The 13,575-nt window shown below is 37.1% G+C and overlaps 1 protein-coding gene across 2 annotated transcripts in view; it reads left to right on the top strand.

Moving 5' to 3' along the window:
* The window catches only part of PIG-H (Phosphatidylinositol glycan anchor biosynthesis class H), a 33,595-nt gene extending 20,943 nt beyond the window's left edge, over nucleotides 1-12,652 (top strand). For both annotated transcript variants that reach the window (XM_090379781.1, XM_090379780.1), the window contains exons 4-6: nucleotides 5,872-5,999; nucleotides 10,651-10,728; nucleotides 12,541-12,652. In XM_090379781.1, the coding sequence (XP_090235907.1) occupies nucleotides 5,872-5,999; nucleotides 10,651-10,728; nucleotides 12,541-12,633 (299 nt within the window). In that variant the 3' untranslated portion in view covers nucleotides 12,634-12,652. The remainder of the gene's footprint in view (nucleotides 1-5,871; nucleotides 6,000-10,650; nucleotides 10,729-12,540) is intronic.
* Nucleotides 12,653-13,575: the final 923 nt, after the last annotated feature.

The following is a 13,575-nucleotide window of genomic DNA, read 5'->3' as shown; positions in this document are numbered from 1 at the left end:
TAGGTTCTTGCAGTGCTTTGAGAAGTCTTGTTAGGAGGATATATACCATTTGGAAATAAGTAAGGACGTATAGGACCTACTCAAGTTTTTTTATAATACTATTCAGCAAATACTGGCTGGAACAGGATGTATGGCTGTAAAATTATGGGAAAGTATGGTGGCAAATTAAGAATTGTGCAAAGGTGCTAAAAATAACCCTGTGCAACTAGAAAATTGTGGAGAAAGCGTGCTGCAAGCATGAATATGTCAGAGTAACAACCAACATAAAGACAGGACTTTTGTTTGCACACTAATGCTAGAAATATAAATAAAATTTTACAAATTTGAGGTACTGGTTAATGAAAAAAAAATGTGGATTTTATAGGGATATTAGAAACATGGTGTCATTCTGATATACTGATTGCACAAGTTGAATATGGCAAACTGTGTACAGGAAGGGATATACAGTACATGTTAGATGGGGAGGAGAAGAGTGGCTGTGTTTTTCATTGCTAAGCATAGATTCAGAAGGTAGACAAATATATAATCAGTATGGAGCACATATGCATTGCAAAAAACAAAAGGTTAAAGTAGGTGTATGTTATAGAACAGATGACTGTGATGAGTTATAATGCCCATCTTTACAGATGGGCAGACAAACAGATGAAGTGGGCCAGCAAATCACAATGCATTATTATGGAGGGCTCTTTGGAGAGATCGGCTAGAACTTCCGTTGGTTACTCAGTAACCAGGCATTTCTAGATGATTGCCTCCGACATTAGCATCATGCTGATGTCGGAGAGTTGCTGCAAGGAAAAGAAGAAAATAAGGCTCAACTGGATAGGTATTTCAAGCGAACGGAGGGGTGAAATGGAAGTGGTGTGTTTTTTTTTTTTTTTTGGCTGATGCTGAATAAGCTTGCTTTCTTGCATCATATGCCTCTACTAATGCTAATGCTATTCCTGACCTGGTTATCCAGAAAAGAACTGTCAGATATTAAGAATCTTCAAATAAAAGAACTACCAGCATGCAGAAACCATACTGTATTACTGTGGGATCAATTTAAAGGAATAAATACTGTCAAAAGAGAAATCTTTTTCAGAAGACTTTTTACTTACATAAACACTAGGAAAAAGGAGAGGAATCACATTGGTTTACTAGATAGGAATGGTTTTACTGATGATCCTGCTCAGGTTGCTGACAAACTAAATAGATAATTTGCACCTACATTCACACATGCAAAATTTTTTCAGGGATGGGAAAGCCAGAAATGTATCAAATTCTAATAGGGAACTAAAATATATTTTTTTAATAAGTGAGAAGAAAGCGGAAGAGAAGTTAGTGAAGCTAAATGTAAGCAAGGCACCTACAGTAGATGAGATCCATACAGTTATATTAAGGGAGACAGCAAAAGAGATAAAGCAAACCTTTAGTCATATTATGAGAGCAACCTTACATTCAAGAAGTCCCTATGGACTGGTGATGTGTAAGGTATCCTCAGGAGGATCAAAGGGTAACATGAGTAATTACACGTTAGCTGGATGTCTTTTCCAGGGAAAATAATTTATTCTTCTTTAACCATGTGGAGTCACTGGCCATGACAAAAAATGAGAGGAATGCAGTTATACTGCAATGACGGCATGGATTTGATAAGCAGTGATCTTATCTGACCAGTGCAGTAACAAAGGAACCGGATGCAAAAAATAATTTTGACACAGTGTACTTAGATTTCAGAAAAGTTTTTGATGCTATAAAAATTGGAGTAGTGTGGCATTAAGAGCAAGTTTCTGATGTGGATAAATAGACAGCTAGTGTGCTGGGTCATCCCTTTATTTCCATATAATGATGGTGATCAGAGTATGCTACTGCAACATGATCTAGAAAAATTAAACAGATGGGCTGAGAACTGAAATTGAGATTTAATGTTGATAAATGCAAAGTATTGCATATGAGTAGCAGTAATTCAAGAAAAACATACCAGCTGTTTGAACACTGAGGGTAATGGAGAATGATAAAGATCTTGGGGAGGGGGGTAATTGTGTAATCAGACATGATATCCTCTGAGCCATGCAGAATGTCTATAAGGTCAGTTTATGGGGTTTTTTTTCAGTGATAAACAGGAATTTTGCCAGTGGGCATAAAGGAGGTGTTGGACCTTTGTAGAAGGCAATCGTTAGGCCACAGGTACATTACTGTATAATGTCTGGAAGCCTCATTTTAGCAAGGATGTGGATCTGTTGGAATGCATGCAGAGAAAGGTAATAAGGAACAAAAGGATACACTTATCAAGAAAGAAGTTACTGCTTCTGGAAACAAGACACCTCTGAGATTTGATTCAAGTGTTTAATGCTTTGAATTGATTGAGTATACTAAATGGTAATGGTATCCTTCTTGCTGAGATAATTTACGAGAAGGGGATAAATTTAAATCGAGGAAGGATGGTTGCTGGATAGATACGCAGTGGGAAGTTTATCGTTGAAACAAACTTTCATCTGGTTTTATGGCAGTAGGTAGTTTAAATAATTTTAAGGAAGAACAAGACAGATTCTTAGAGGGGATGGACAAGTTATATGGGAAGGTGGCTTTTTTTTTTTAATTTTTTTGTCTGATGGCTGTATGAGTTTACCTTCTTGCATCATTTGCCATTACCAACACTATCCTTAACCTACTCTCGAAGATCCCAAATGGCCTTCAGTAATATCTTTTCATCTATTTGGTCCACAAAGCTGAATCTTTTAATTTCATTAAAAGTTTTCTTTGATTCTGCCATTCAAAATTCCAGAAATCTGTTAGTTATCACACAAAAAGTAAAAGTGGTGGATGAGTTAAGCTTAGTCTTCATAATTATATGCATGTGGTGAAAAACAAATAAAATTAATGTGCATTTCTCATGTCCAATTGAAATGTGCATTCTTTACATTGGCTACACATTTGATCATTGCATTCTCTGGCTTACATCATGGAGAAGCCTGGCTAGTGTCAAATTAGTGATGCATGTAGGTTTTTTTTGATTGTCTAAGTCAAAGATAATAGAGGCCATTAGCAAAGGCACATGATGCAAGAAAGCAAGCTTATATAGCATCAGCCAAAAAAAAAAAAAAAAAGCCCTTTATTTCACCCATCCACTCGATCCAAATGTTTGTCAAGTTTTGCCTTGAATCTATTTAAGCTATCAACTTCTACAACGACAGATGGAAGTTTGTTCCAGCAATCAACCACCCGCTAGCTAAAGGCAAACTTCTGCACATCTATCCTACAACTGCCTTTCCTCAATTTGAATTTATGCCCTCTCAGGCAATTATTCTGAGCAAGAGGAAGAATCTCATTAGCATTGAGCCATTCAAACCATTCAGGGCTTTATACACCTCAATCAGATCACCTCGCAGGTGCCAAGTCTCCAGACACTGAAATTTGCAAAACTTAAGCCTTTCTTCGTAAGAGCAACCCTGTGTTCTATTCACTAATCTTGTTGCCCTTCTCTGTACTCGTTCCAACAGATGTACATCCTTCTTAAAATGAGGCCTTCAGACCTGTATACAGTACTCAAGGTGTGGTCTGACCATTGCCTTATACAAGGGGATAATCACCTCCTTATCCCTGCTAGAAAAATTCCTGTATATCATTGACAAGACACCATGAGCTACCCTTGCAGACCGTCTGCACTGCTCAGAGAACTTTATATCCGCATGCACAACCACCCCCAGGTCCTTTTCATTCTCTACTACTGTCAGTGTAGTGCCACAGAGTTGATACGTTACTCTGGGATTACTGCTTCCCATATGTAGTACTTTACATTTGTCAATGTTAAAACTTCATTTGTCACCTCTCAGCCCATCTGCTCAACTTTTCTAGATCCTGTTGCAGCAGTGTACTGTCATTAGTGTCATTAACAATCCTGCCAACCTTCGTATCATCTGCAAACTTGGACATTAAACCTGATATACCATCATCAATATCATTAATAAATACAGAAAACAACAATGGACCCAACACTGAACCCTGAGGGACTCCACGAAGAGCAGTGTCCATTGATTACCACTCTGTCTTCTCCTACTCAACCATCCCTTTATCCATAGCAGCAATTTGCCTCCAATGCCACACTGCTCCAATTTGTGCAGCAGTCTTACATGTGCGACAGTATCAAAGGCTTTTCTAAGATCGAAGTATATGATATCAAAGTTATTCTTTGCATCCAGTTCCTTTGTGACTACATGATAGTATCCAATCAAATTAGTCAGACAACACTTTCCCCTTAACAAACCCATGCTGTGTCTGAGCTATAACTGAATTCTTGTCTAGATGATTATGCAATGCTTCTTTAACCAGTGCCTCCATTAATTTTCCTGGAACAGAAGTTAAACTAACAGGTCTGTAATTACTTGTGTCAGCCTTTGATCCTCCTTTGTGGATTGGGGTCACATTTGCACATCTCCAGTCCATGGGTACATCCCCTGAGTCCAGGGAAGCTCTCATAATTATGGCTAAGGGTTTGCTTACTTCCTTTGCCACCTCCTTTAATATAACTGGATTGATTCCATCCACCCCAGGTGCCTTTCTTGTGTTTATCTTCAACAATTTCTCCTCCACTTTACTCTCTGTTATTACCAGATTATCTAGCTTACTGCCAGTGTTGAATACCCCCTGGCATTCCCCTCCCTGAATAACTCATGTGTGAATGTCGATGCAAAATATTCATTTAGTTTGTTAGCTACCTGAGCAGGATCATCAACAGTTGGACCGTCGATATTAAGTGGACCAATCTGATTCATCCCCTTTCTTCTAGAGATTACATAAGTAAAGAACTCTTTGCTGTTTTTCGTTGCAATAATGAAATAAGGGAAGATTACAAAAAAAAGAAAATATCGTTACTGAGTAATTTAATAAGCTATACTCACTGGTGAAAAAATTAGAAACGTTTTGCAGTTGGTGTTAACAGATAATTAAACTTCCAAAGGACAGGTGATATTGCTGATTCTCAGAAAGGTGTTATTGTTGGAGCTTTATCAGGAGCCACAACTGAGAAAACAAATGAAATGACTGGTGTAGCAAAAGCAACCACCTGAAAATATACAATGCTTGGAAGATGAAAAGAGAATGCAGCTCCAAAAGGAAAGAAAGGTTGCAGAGAGTCAGTGCTCCAAGAACCAGACCACAGGAATTTAAAGAGAACTATGCATTATAGTAGAAGGCCTAGTGTCTAGAATTTGACTGAAAAATTCAATTCAGGCAAAGAAAGATCAATTTCGAACCATACTGTGTCATGGGATTTGGTAGTCGTACCTACATGAAAGCCACTACTTTCTTTAAAAAATTAAGAGATTTGACTGGAGTGGAGTTGCCAACTCCAAGACCGGATTGTGGAAAAAGTTGTGTGATCTGACATATGTTAATTTACACTTTTTTGCACTATTCATAGGGTGAAAGTATGTGGCATGGACCTCATGAAGCCATGTATCAAGACTGTGTTCAGACTAAGTGTTCCCAAAAATCAAATTGATGTTGAAAGGACAATAATCTGATGGTGTAGAGAACATGAAAATAAATGTGACAAAGGAATTGGGGCATTCAGTTAAAAATCATTTACTACAGCTCTATGTGTGATCTCACAAGTATGCATTTACTCAAGGTGATCACTTTGAAAAATATTAAGCTTTTTATTTTAAATTCTAATATTAGCTTTCTTTAAATTGACTTAGTCCTGGACCATAATTGTCACATCTTGTATTACCTAAAATTTAGAACCTGTAAAAATTCAAGTATTTAATTTAGTATTTTTAATTGAACAACTTTGTTGTAATGTAGATTAAAAAAGTCTTTTATAATGTGTTATGTTCATTAACTGATATTACTCTATTGCCATCTTGAAGATAAATGACTTTTTTTTATTTACAGAATCATTATTAGTAATGACATCATTAGGATTACAGTTAACCACAACTTTCGCAACTGGTCGTCAAGCATCTCAATTCATTCACCAAAAGAAAATTCACGATGTTGTCATTAATGAAGGAATTACTATGGTAAAGAAAACACCTTATATAATCATAAATATATTTCTCACATACACACATCCTATATACAGGCAGTCTCTTACATTGATTTGATATAGCGCAATTTATAACTTTAAACTCTAAATTTAAAAAAAAATTTGCTTTTGTTCTCTCATCAAGAAAATACTCTAAGGAACAGATCTCTACAACAGGGCCTTGCATGTTTTCAACGTGTGTGACCATGCTGTTAACAATGAAAACTGAGGAGGGGGGCTATTCTCCAATGCTTCACAGCCTAAAGAAATGTGAAACTTACAAATTCATTGCAGACTTTCTGGAATGGGACATCATGTTGCAAAGGGGGATGTCAGCAGTGTGAAGAAGTTAGGCACCAACTCAGTGTTGTTACAGGTCTTTATGAAATCTTGAACAACAGAGTAGATGCCCTCAAAAGACTTAAATTGGGGATCTCGGCTGCCCACATCACTGTCAGAGCTTGCACATGATCAGTCAACACAGCGACAACCTTCAGGGCAGAATACACTGGTCCCACAGGAGCTAGTTATTGTCGGTGACTATTGCAGGGAAATGGTAAAAATATTGTATATAGGGTGTCTCAAAAATATTGGTACAAACATTTAGGGGAGGTTGTTGTTGTTTGGTTTTCAGGAGCATTAGCAGCAAAGGCCATATTGCTCCGGGGATATACGGTCGGTGGTCATTCCCTGACCTTTCTGCATCCTCCGTATTTGGTGGTCACGGGCTCGAACCCCGGTCTAATCAAGAAGCGTGTGTTAGGCACTGCTGTTCATGCCCACCTGGCTACGGAGGTGCCCTTAGGGGAGGTAGGTAACATCTGAAGGAATGTGAATTGCATAGAAACCCATAACTGGAAACGTCACTGTAAGTTGGTAGACTGCGTTGTTCATCAGAGGGAAAATTTCTGGTTTACTCATTCAATCAGTAGTCGGCACACGAAGAGCATGCATCGATATACGAACTGTGAGCTGGAGACATGCATCTAGTGTATGGATTAGCAGAGGGCAATAGACCAGCCGCTCAGCGAATTTATGGAGAATGCTTCCCAGACAGACATGTACCGGACCACCATTTGTTTGCACGTGTGCATCAAAATTTGTGTGATTATGGGTCATTTAGAGGTAATAGGAGTAGTGCGGGCAGACCACATTCGACGCAAACTCTCACCATGGAAGAAAGTGTGTTGAATGCTGTCCAGAATAATCCTACTACCAGCAGACGTGCCGTTGCCTCTGCCTTAGGAGTGTCTCGTTGCAGTGTACGGCGTGTCTGGCACGACAATTCCTTATACCCCTTTCATCTCCAAAGGGTTCAGTTACTGCTCTTCCTGCACGTGTGGCTTTTGCGTAGTGGTTTTTCCAAGAAAGTGTTCAAGACTTAAATTTTCCAACCTATGTTTTTTCATGGATGAGGCTTATTTCACTCGGGAAGGCTTATTCAATTAACACAATGCGCATGTGGGGGTTAACAACAACCCACACGGTGTGCGCCCCCATGCAGCACAACATCGCTTCGCAATAAATGTGTGGGCAGGTATGGTCGGTGACTGCTTAGTCGGCCCATACCTGTTACCATCCCACATGAACTCCGCTAAATATTGGATCTTTCTTGAACAAGTTCCACAGGGTTACTTGACGATGTTCCAGCAAATGTGAGACGCAACATTGGGTTCAACATGACGGGGAGCCTGCCCATTATGGAAGGTGTGTTCGTGACTATTTGAACAGGCGTTTTGGGCGTCAATGGATTTGCTGTGGTGCATCCGTTGCCTGGCCCCCACGCTTACCTGATTTATCGAGCCTTCATTTCTTTCTGTGGGGGGCCCTCAAATCTATCGTGTACAAATCGCCTGTAGAGATGGAAATGGATCTCGTGGTGAGACTCTTCTGCGCTGCTGCTACTGTCAAAGAAACTCCAGGTGTGTTCGACCATGTCTGCCAATCCATGCTGCGTCGGTGTCACGCATGCATCGCATCTCATGGTGGAAACCTCGAGCATCTGTTGTAACATCATGAAATGCATCCATCTCTTAACTCCATTGTTAATATTATGTTAAATGTTTGCCACTAATTACTGTCTTGTGTCATTTCTGCTTCTTGTGCCTCTGCTACTACTTTCCCGTGATGTTTCCGGTTATGGGTTCCTGTGCAATTCACATTCCTTTAGATGTTACCTACCTCCCCTAAACATTTGTACCAGTATTTTTGAGACACCCTGTATTGTGCAAAAAAGGTTGGTAGAATAGGACTGGGGTATGTCTGCCAGAGCAAAAGTTGATGACGATGTGGGGATATCTTTTAAGGGCACAAAGGATGATATTTTCGTACACGTTGGCACTAATGACATTAAGCGTAGGTGATCTGGGACTTACTTAACAAGTACAGGTCAATGTTGAAAAAAAGTCACCAGTTAGGGTTGAATTTGAAAGTCTGTAATTTTGCCCAGCCATGATGGGAGGGAGTATATGATGAAAACCTTGTCAGTAAATTTGGCCCTGGAGAGATTGTGCAAGGCTCATGGGGTAGAATTTTCTTCAGCGTGATTTATGCTTGTTAACAGGAGACCGTTTCTACAGGGATGGGATACACTTAAATAGAAAGGGTGCAAGAATATTTGCTAATGCTATCGAGGCAGTGTTAGGTGTCATTATTTCTAGAAATCCTGGATTGTGATCACACCTTTAACCAATCCTTTTGAAAGTTCAGCTTCTATTTCCACCTATTCTACTGTCAGAAACTTGGCAATAGTGAAGTCTCTGTTCTTTTTTATGTTTAAAATATTAGAAATATCTTGGCAGCTATCATGTGATATTCCAACTTGAGAGGCCATCTCTTTGGTTCTTATATGATCATCTCCAATAATGCTAATGGGAAACAAATTTGTCATTTGTTAACATTCAAAGTCTCCACACATTGCATCATCTTCAATGACATCATATCCGTATTTAACTTTATCAAATGGAAAAATTACATCCACCTTGTACTTTATCGAATGGTATGTGTCTATTTTACCATTTGATAAAGCTTCGACAGTCATTTCAACTGTCACCAAAGCTAATTTCTTCGACAGAAAGAAAATAAAAACTTTATGCATGTGAACCACAATGCCACCTATTGTAAAAAATTCTAGGTGAGGAATTATTTTGTTTTTCTTCATTTGATGTTCAAATCTTTTAAATGAATTGAGTCCTATAATTTTAATCTGTACCTGTATTAAACTGAAGTATGGCTCATGACCAACATTAGCGTAAGCTGTAATGGTATCATTCAGTTTCCTAACAGAACTTTTATTTTATCACCCTTGAATCCTGCAGACAATAATTCTCATTCTCTCTATCTGTGTCGCCTCCGTAGCCAGGTGCAGCACATGCTTCTTGATTAGACAAGGGTTCGAGCCCGTGAGCACCAAATAAGGAGGATGCGGAAAGGTCAGGGAATGACCACCGCATATCCTGGAGCAATATGGCCTTAGTTGCTAATGCTCCTAAAAACCAAATAACAACATAACAGTAATTATGTGTATTGTAGATTTTTTTTTCCTAAATAATAGAAAATTTCCTCTATTTTCTTAATGCAACATTATGAATTAACTTCCACCACAGTATGCATGCACGTGCACGCACACTTTGAAATTCCACAGCAGGCATGTCAAAAATTTCCCAATAGGTGTTTGGGAGTGTATGATAAACAGTTTAATAAAGAAGCAGCATACTATTTCAGTGCAGGTACTAAAATAGATTCAGAAAATAACTGTACACTGCATTATATTTTTCTGTTGTGACTGCCTGGAGATAGTGTTTTCCCTACAGTGACAGTTTCCTGCTTAAGCTCTTGTTAGAAATGTCCATATTTAACCATGAATCAACCTAAAGTAACTGACTTTTAATCAAATAATTCGATGAATCTGTTATTCAATAGAAACTTGAAGGCACTGCTGTGATCAGTTTCAGCACTATTTTGTCTACATCATTCCAGGAGCTAGTCCAACAGGATTGATGACAATAAACAGTGACATCATGAATAATTGAAGCATTTTCAGTTAAACAGCTTAATGAAAATTGGTGAAATAACAGGCACTTCAACTGTGTAGAGTGTAAACTGCATATAATTTCTTAAAGAACTACAGATTATTCTCACTTTTTGTGCTACTTCCTATACCACTTCTTCAGTGGCCAAAGATAGAACTGGTAAATAATGGAGACGGAGACTTCATTTATACAAAGTTAAATTTGATTACACATTTCTTATTTGTTAATACTTAGCCTTTAGCTCATTACTTTATCGATTTCCATTTCTTGATATGCCAAAAGAATATTTAAAAAAAAAAAAAGAATCTTTCACTTTCATTCTTTTAGTAACTGCAGGCTAATTTTGGTAATTTGATTATGCATATCTGATTGTTTTAACTAAAATTATACTGAAATATGTAATATATTTCAATACATATTAAATGATACATTGTACTGAAATATATTAAATATTTCAGTACAACTGTAATGGGGAATGAGGAATAAACATTCCTAGACAATGCCTTATTATAGATGGATTGGTTAACTGCTAGTTTTAACTTTATGTATAAAGTTGATATAGTTTGTCTGAGATACAATTTTAAACCTAATGATTTACTGAATTTTGTCTCACAGTGTAGGGTACTGTATTATTTGGCTATTTTACTTCAAGATTCCAACGAGCCAGTCAAAGCCATAATTCCACTGTTTCAGGTATTTAGTTTATATTACCTAGTTATTACATTACTCTTTAATTTCAGAAAAACAGTGACATATTTAGAATTGCAACTGTTTTATGTAATATGTAGAAAATCAGTTATGAGATCGGTTGCATGTCATCTATCTTCTGTATAGGCTACAGAGAACCATACGAATATTCCCCATGGCAAGGTATGCGAAGAGAGCAGGTTACAAAGTACTTATATCAGATTAAGTCTTTAATTAAACTGTGACAGTCTAGTTTGAGCATAAAGTTATAGAGAGGAAGTTGTTCTTGTTTGACCAGACATAGGACAGTCATCTTATATACTCCGCTGTTGAAGGTTGACCTCCCTACATGCCGAGTACTGCGATGCTATTTTAACCATGTAGCACGCATTTGATAAAGCTGTTAGCCACGTGAGTAAGAAATCCTACCCGCTACTGGTATTTTACAGATCGTCCTAGCAATTGTGAACTTTCATAAGAGTTTCTAGCGACAACCAACAAACTGGTTAAAATAAATTTATTGAAATAAATTATATATATATATATATATATATATATATATATATATATATAAATAAAAAATACTAAAACAGAGAAATTATAAAATAAAATAAATGGATTAAAATACAAACTTTCGAGACGCAGTGCCTCTTCATCAGCTAGTTGGTGATTGCCAGCGCTCATCGCACTGCAATACATTCCATAATTGCAAGTGCACTCTCCTCATGCGATTCATAGTGCTATGTGCAGTGCCACGAGCGTTGGCGCTGGCAGTAATCATGTGAATAATTGAAAGTTTCAATATCCTGTCAGGGATCAAGAACTTTCAGGGATCAGTAACTTTCCTGCACTACAGTATTAGTAAAAACACCTGTTCCTCCTTTTGTATAGTGGTTCTGTATACTGTATTACATGTATGGATTGTGGGGAGGAGGGGGTTATGTAGGTGAATCTGGAAGAAGATTGAAAGACTGGATTTCTGAACATGAGGCGGCTCTGCGAACAATTAATTTTGAATGTTCTGCAGTCGCTGAGCATTATTGGGTTGAGCAGCACAATCTTGATCCCCGATGGGATATTGAAATCTTAGACTATTCACATGATTACTATTCACAAGTGCTCATGGCTTGAGGCTTACATATAGCTACCAATAAATAGTACTATGAATCGCACGAGGGGAGTGCACTTGCACCCTATTATGAAATGTACTGTATTGCAGTGCATTGAGCACAGGCAATCACCATGTGTATGTAATTCTGTTCTACCAACACCAGACTCTTGACACATGATCATGCTCAGCTGACTTTTGCTGTTGTAACCAAAAGTATATACTGGAGTAAATCATTCACCGACTAACTGATGAAGAGACACTGCGCCTTGAAAGCTTCTGTGTATTTTATGTATATATTATTTATTTTAACCAGTTAGTCTATCATCCTGTAGAAACCTGTATGATATGCAACCTGAAGCACGAGGCCTGTTTTCCAATTGTGACTTTTGCTTTGTTGATTTTCAACAAAGAAGAAAAAGAAACTTATTAATTGAAGGGTAGTAATGTTAAGTAAAGCAAGATACGGTAACGTTCCTGCACTTAGTATTTATTTTGCTAAAACTGGTATCAGCACAGGCAGCATTAGCATTACCCAAGGCCAGGGTGTAATTTTTGAATGATAATTTAACTGGGAAGTCTACTTTTTCTTTTTAAAAATTTAGGTGTAAATTAACTTCTGGCACATTCAATTTTTTATTAAAATAAATTTGATTAGACTACAGATTTTGTTTTATAGTTGTGTAACTAATCTATTAAATCTCTTTCAGAATACTCTTCCAAGATTGGCCTGTTTAGAACAGATTTATCAAGGAATTCAGTTAACTCTTTTTGCTAAAAAAATAAGTGACTATACTCAGTAAAACTTGGTATAAAATGAAATGCTTTTTTTTTCATTCATCAAAACAATTAAATTATTCCAACTCCACATAGTGATGACTTGTAATCAAAGAGTACATGGAATTCCTATACCAACTGAGATGTTAGAACTTATTCTGAAGTTATGTATGGGTTATTATATTTCACTGCATGATACAGAAACCAGAAGTGTTCATCATAATGCTAAGATGTATAAAAATCTTCATTGCTAATTTTATAAATTTTGCAGATGTATAGCCATTTAAAGGGATGTTTATATTAAATATTTAATAAACTAGACAATTGCAAGTAGTAGTCAATATCTAGTATTTTATTTTTCACTCCTTTCAGATTTGTACACAATATACATTGTTTCTTCCTTATAAAGCCAAGAATCTGTTCACTATATTCAGACAGTTCATAGAATTTGTTAGTTTTCTAAGTAAACTTTAGGGATTGTCAGGGTTTATTTTTTATTATTTTTTTAAATAGCAAATACTTTTCCATATTGAGACATTTAGAAAGAAACCAGTTTGCAGTACAGAACTGAATAGACAAGGAGTGGCTCACTTATACCAAGTTTTCTATGTAAAACATGTAGCATCAATAAGAGATTGTCACCACCTGTGTCTGCTAGTTTTGTTACCTTTTCCTACTACATAAAGGGGTACTTCTATGTGTCTACTGTTATATTTACAGTTTGTAAGCATATGCGTGCCATATGAACTGTGGGAAAAATAGCCACTCAGTAACAAGTTTGCTTTGTGAGTGGATCTCCCACAAAATTTTCATAGCAATGGACACTATGGAGTGGATTTTGTTGTTAATTTTCAAATTTTGCAAAAATGAAAACTGTACTTGCATAATGCTTTAAAATATTAGTGTTCTTATTGACTTTATTACCAATCGATGTTAGATTAAAATTGTCAAAATTCAAATCAAAATTT

The sequence above is a fragment of the Mastigoproctus giganteus genome, chromosome 8, assembly GCF_048544385.1.
Source record: "Mastigoproctus giganteus isolate SK-2022 chromosome 8, ASM4854438v1, whole genome shotgun sequence".
NCBI lineage: Eukaryota > Metazoa > Arthropoda > Arachnida > Uropygi > Thelyphonidae > Mastigoproctus > Mastigoproctus giganteus.
Note: the sequence above shows the minus strand (reverse complement) of the source record. Positions and strands in the feature narration are given on the sequence as shown.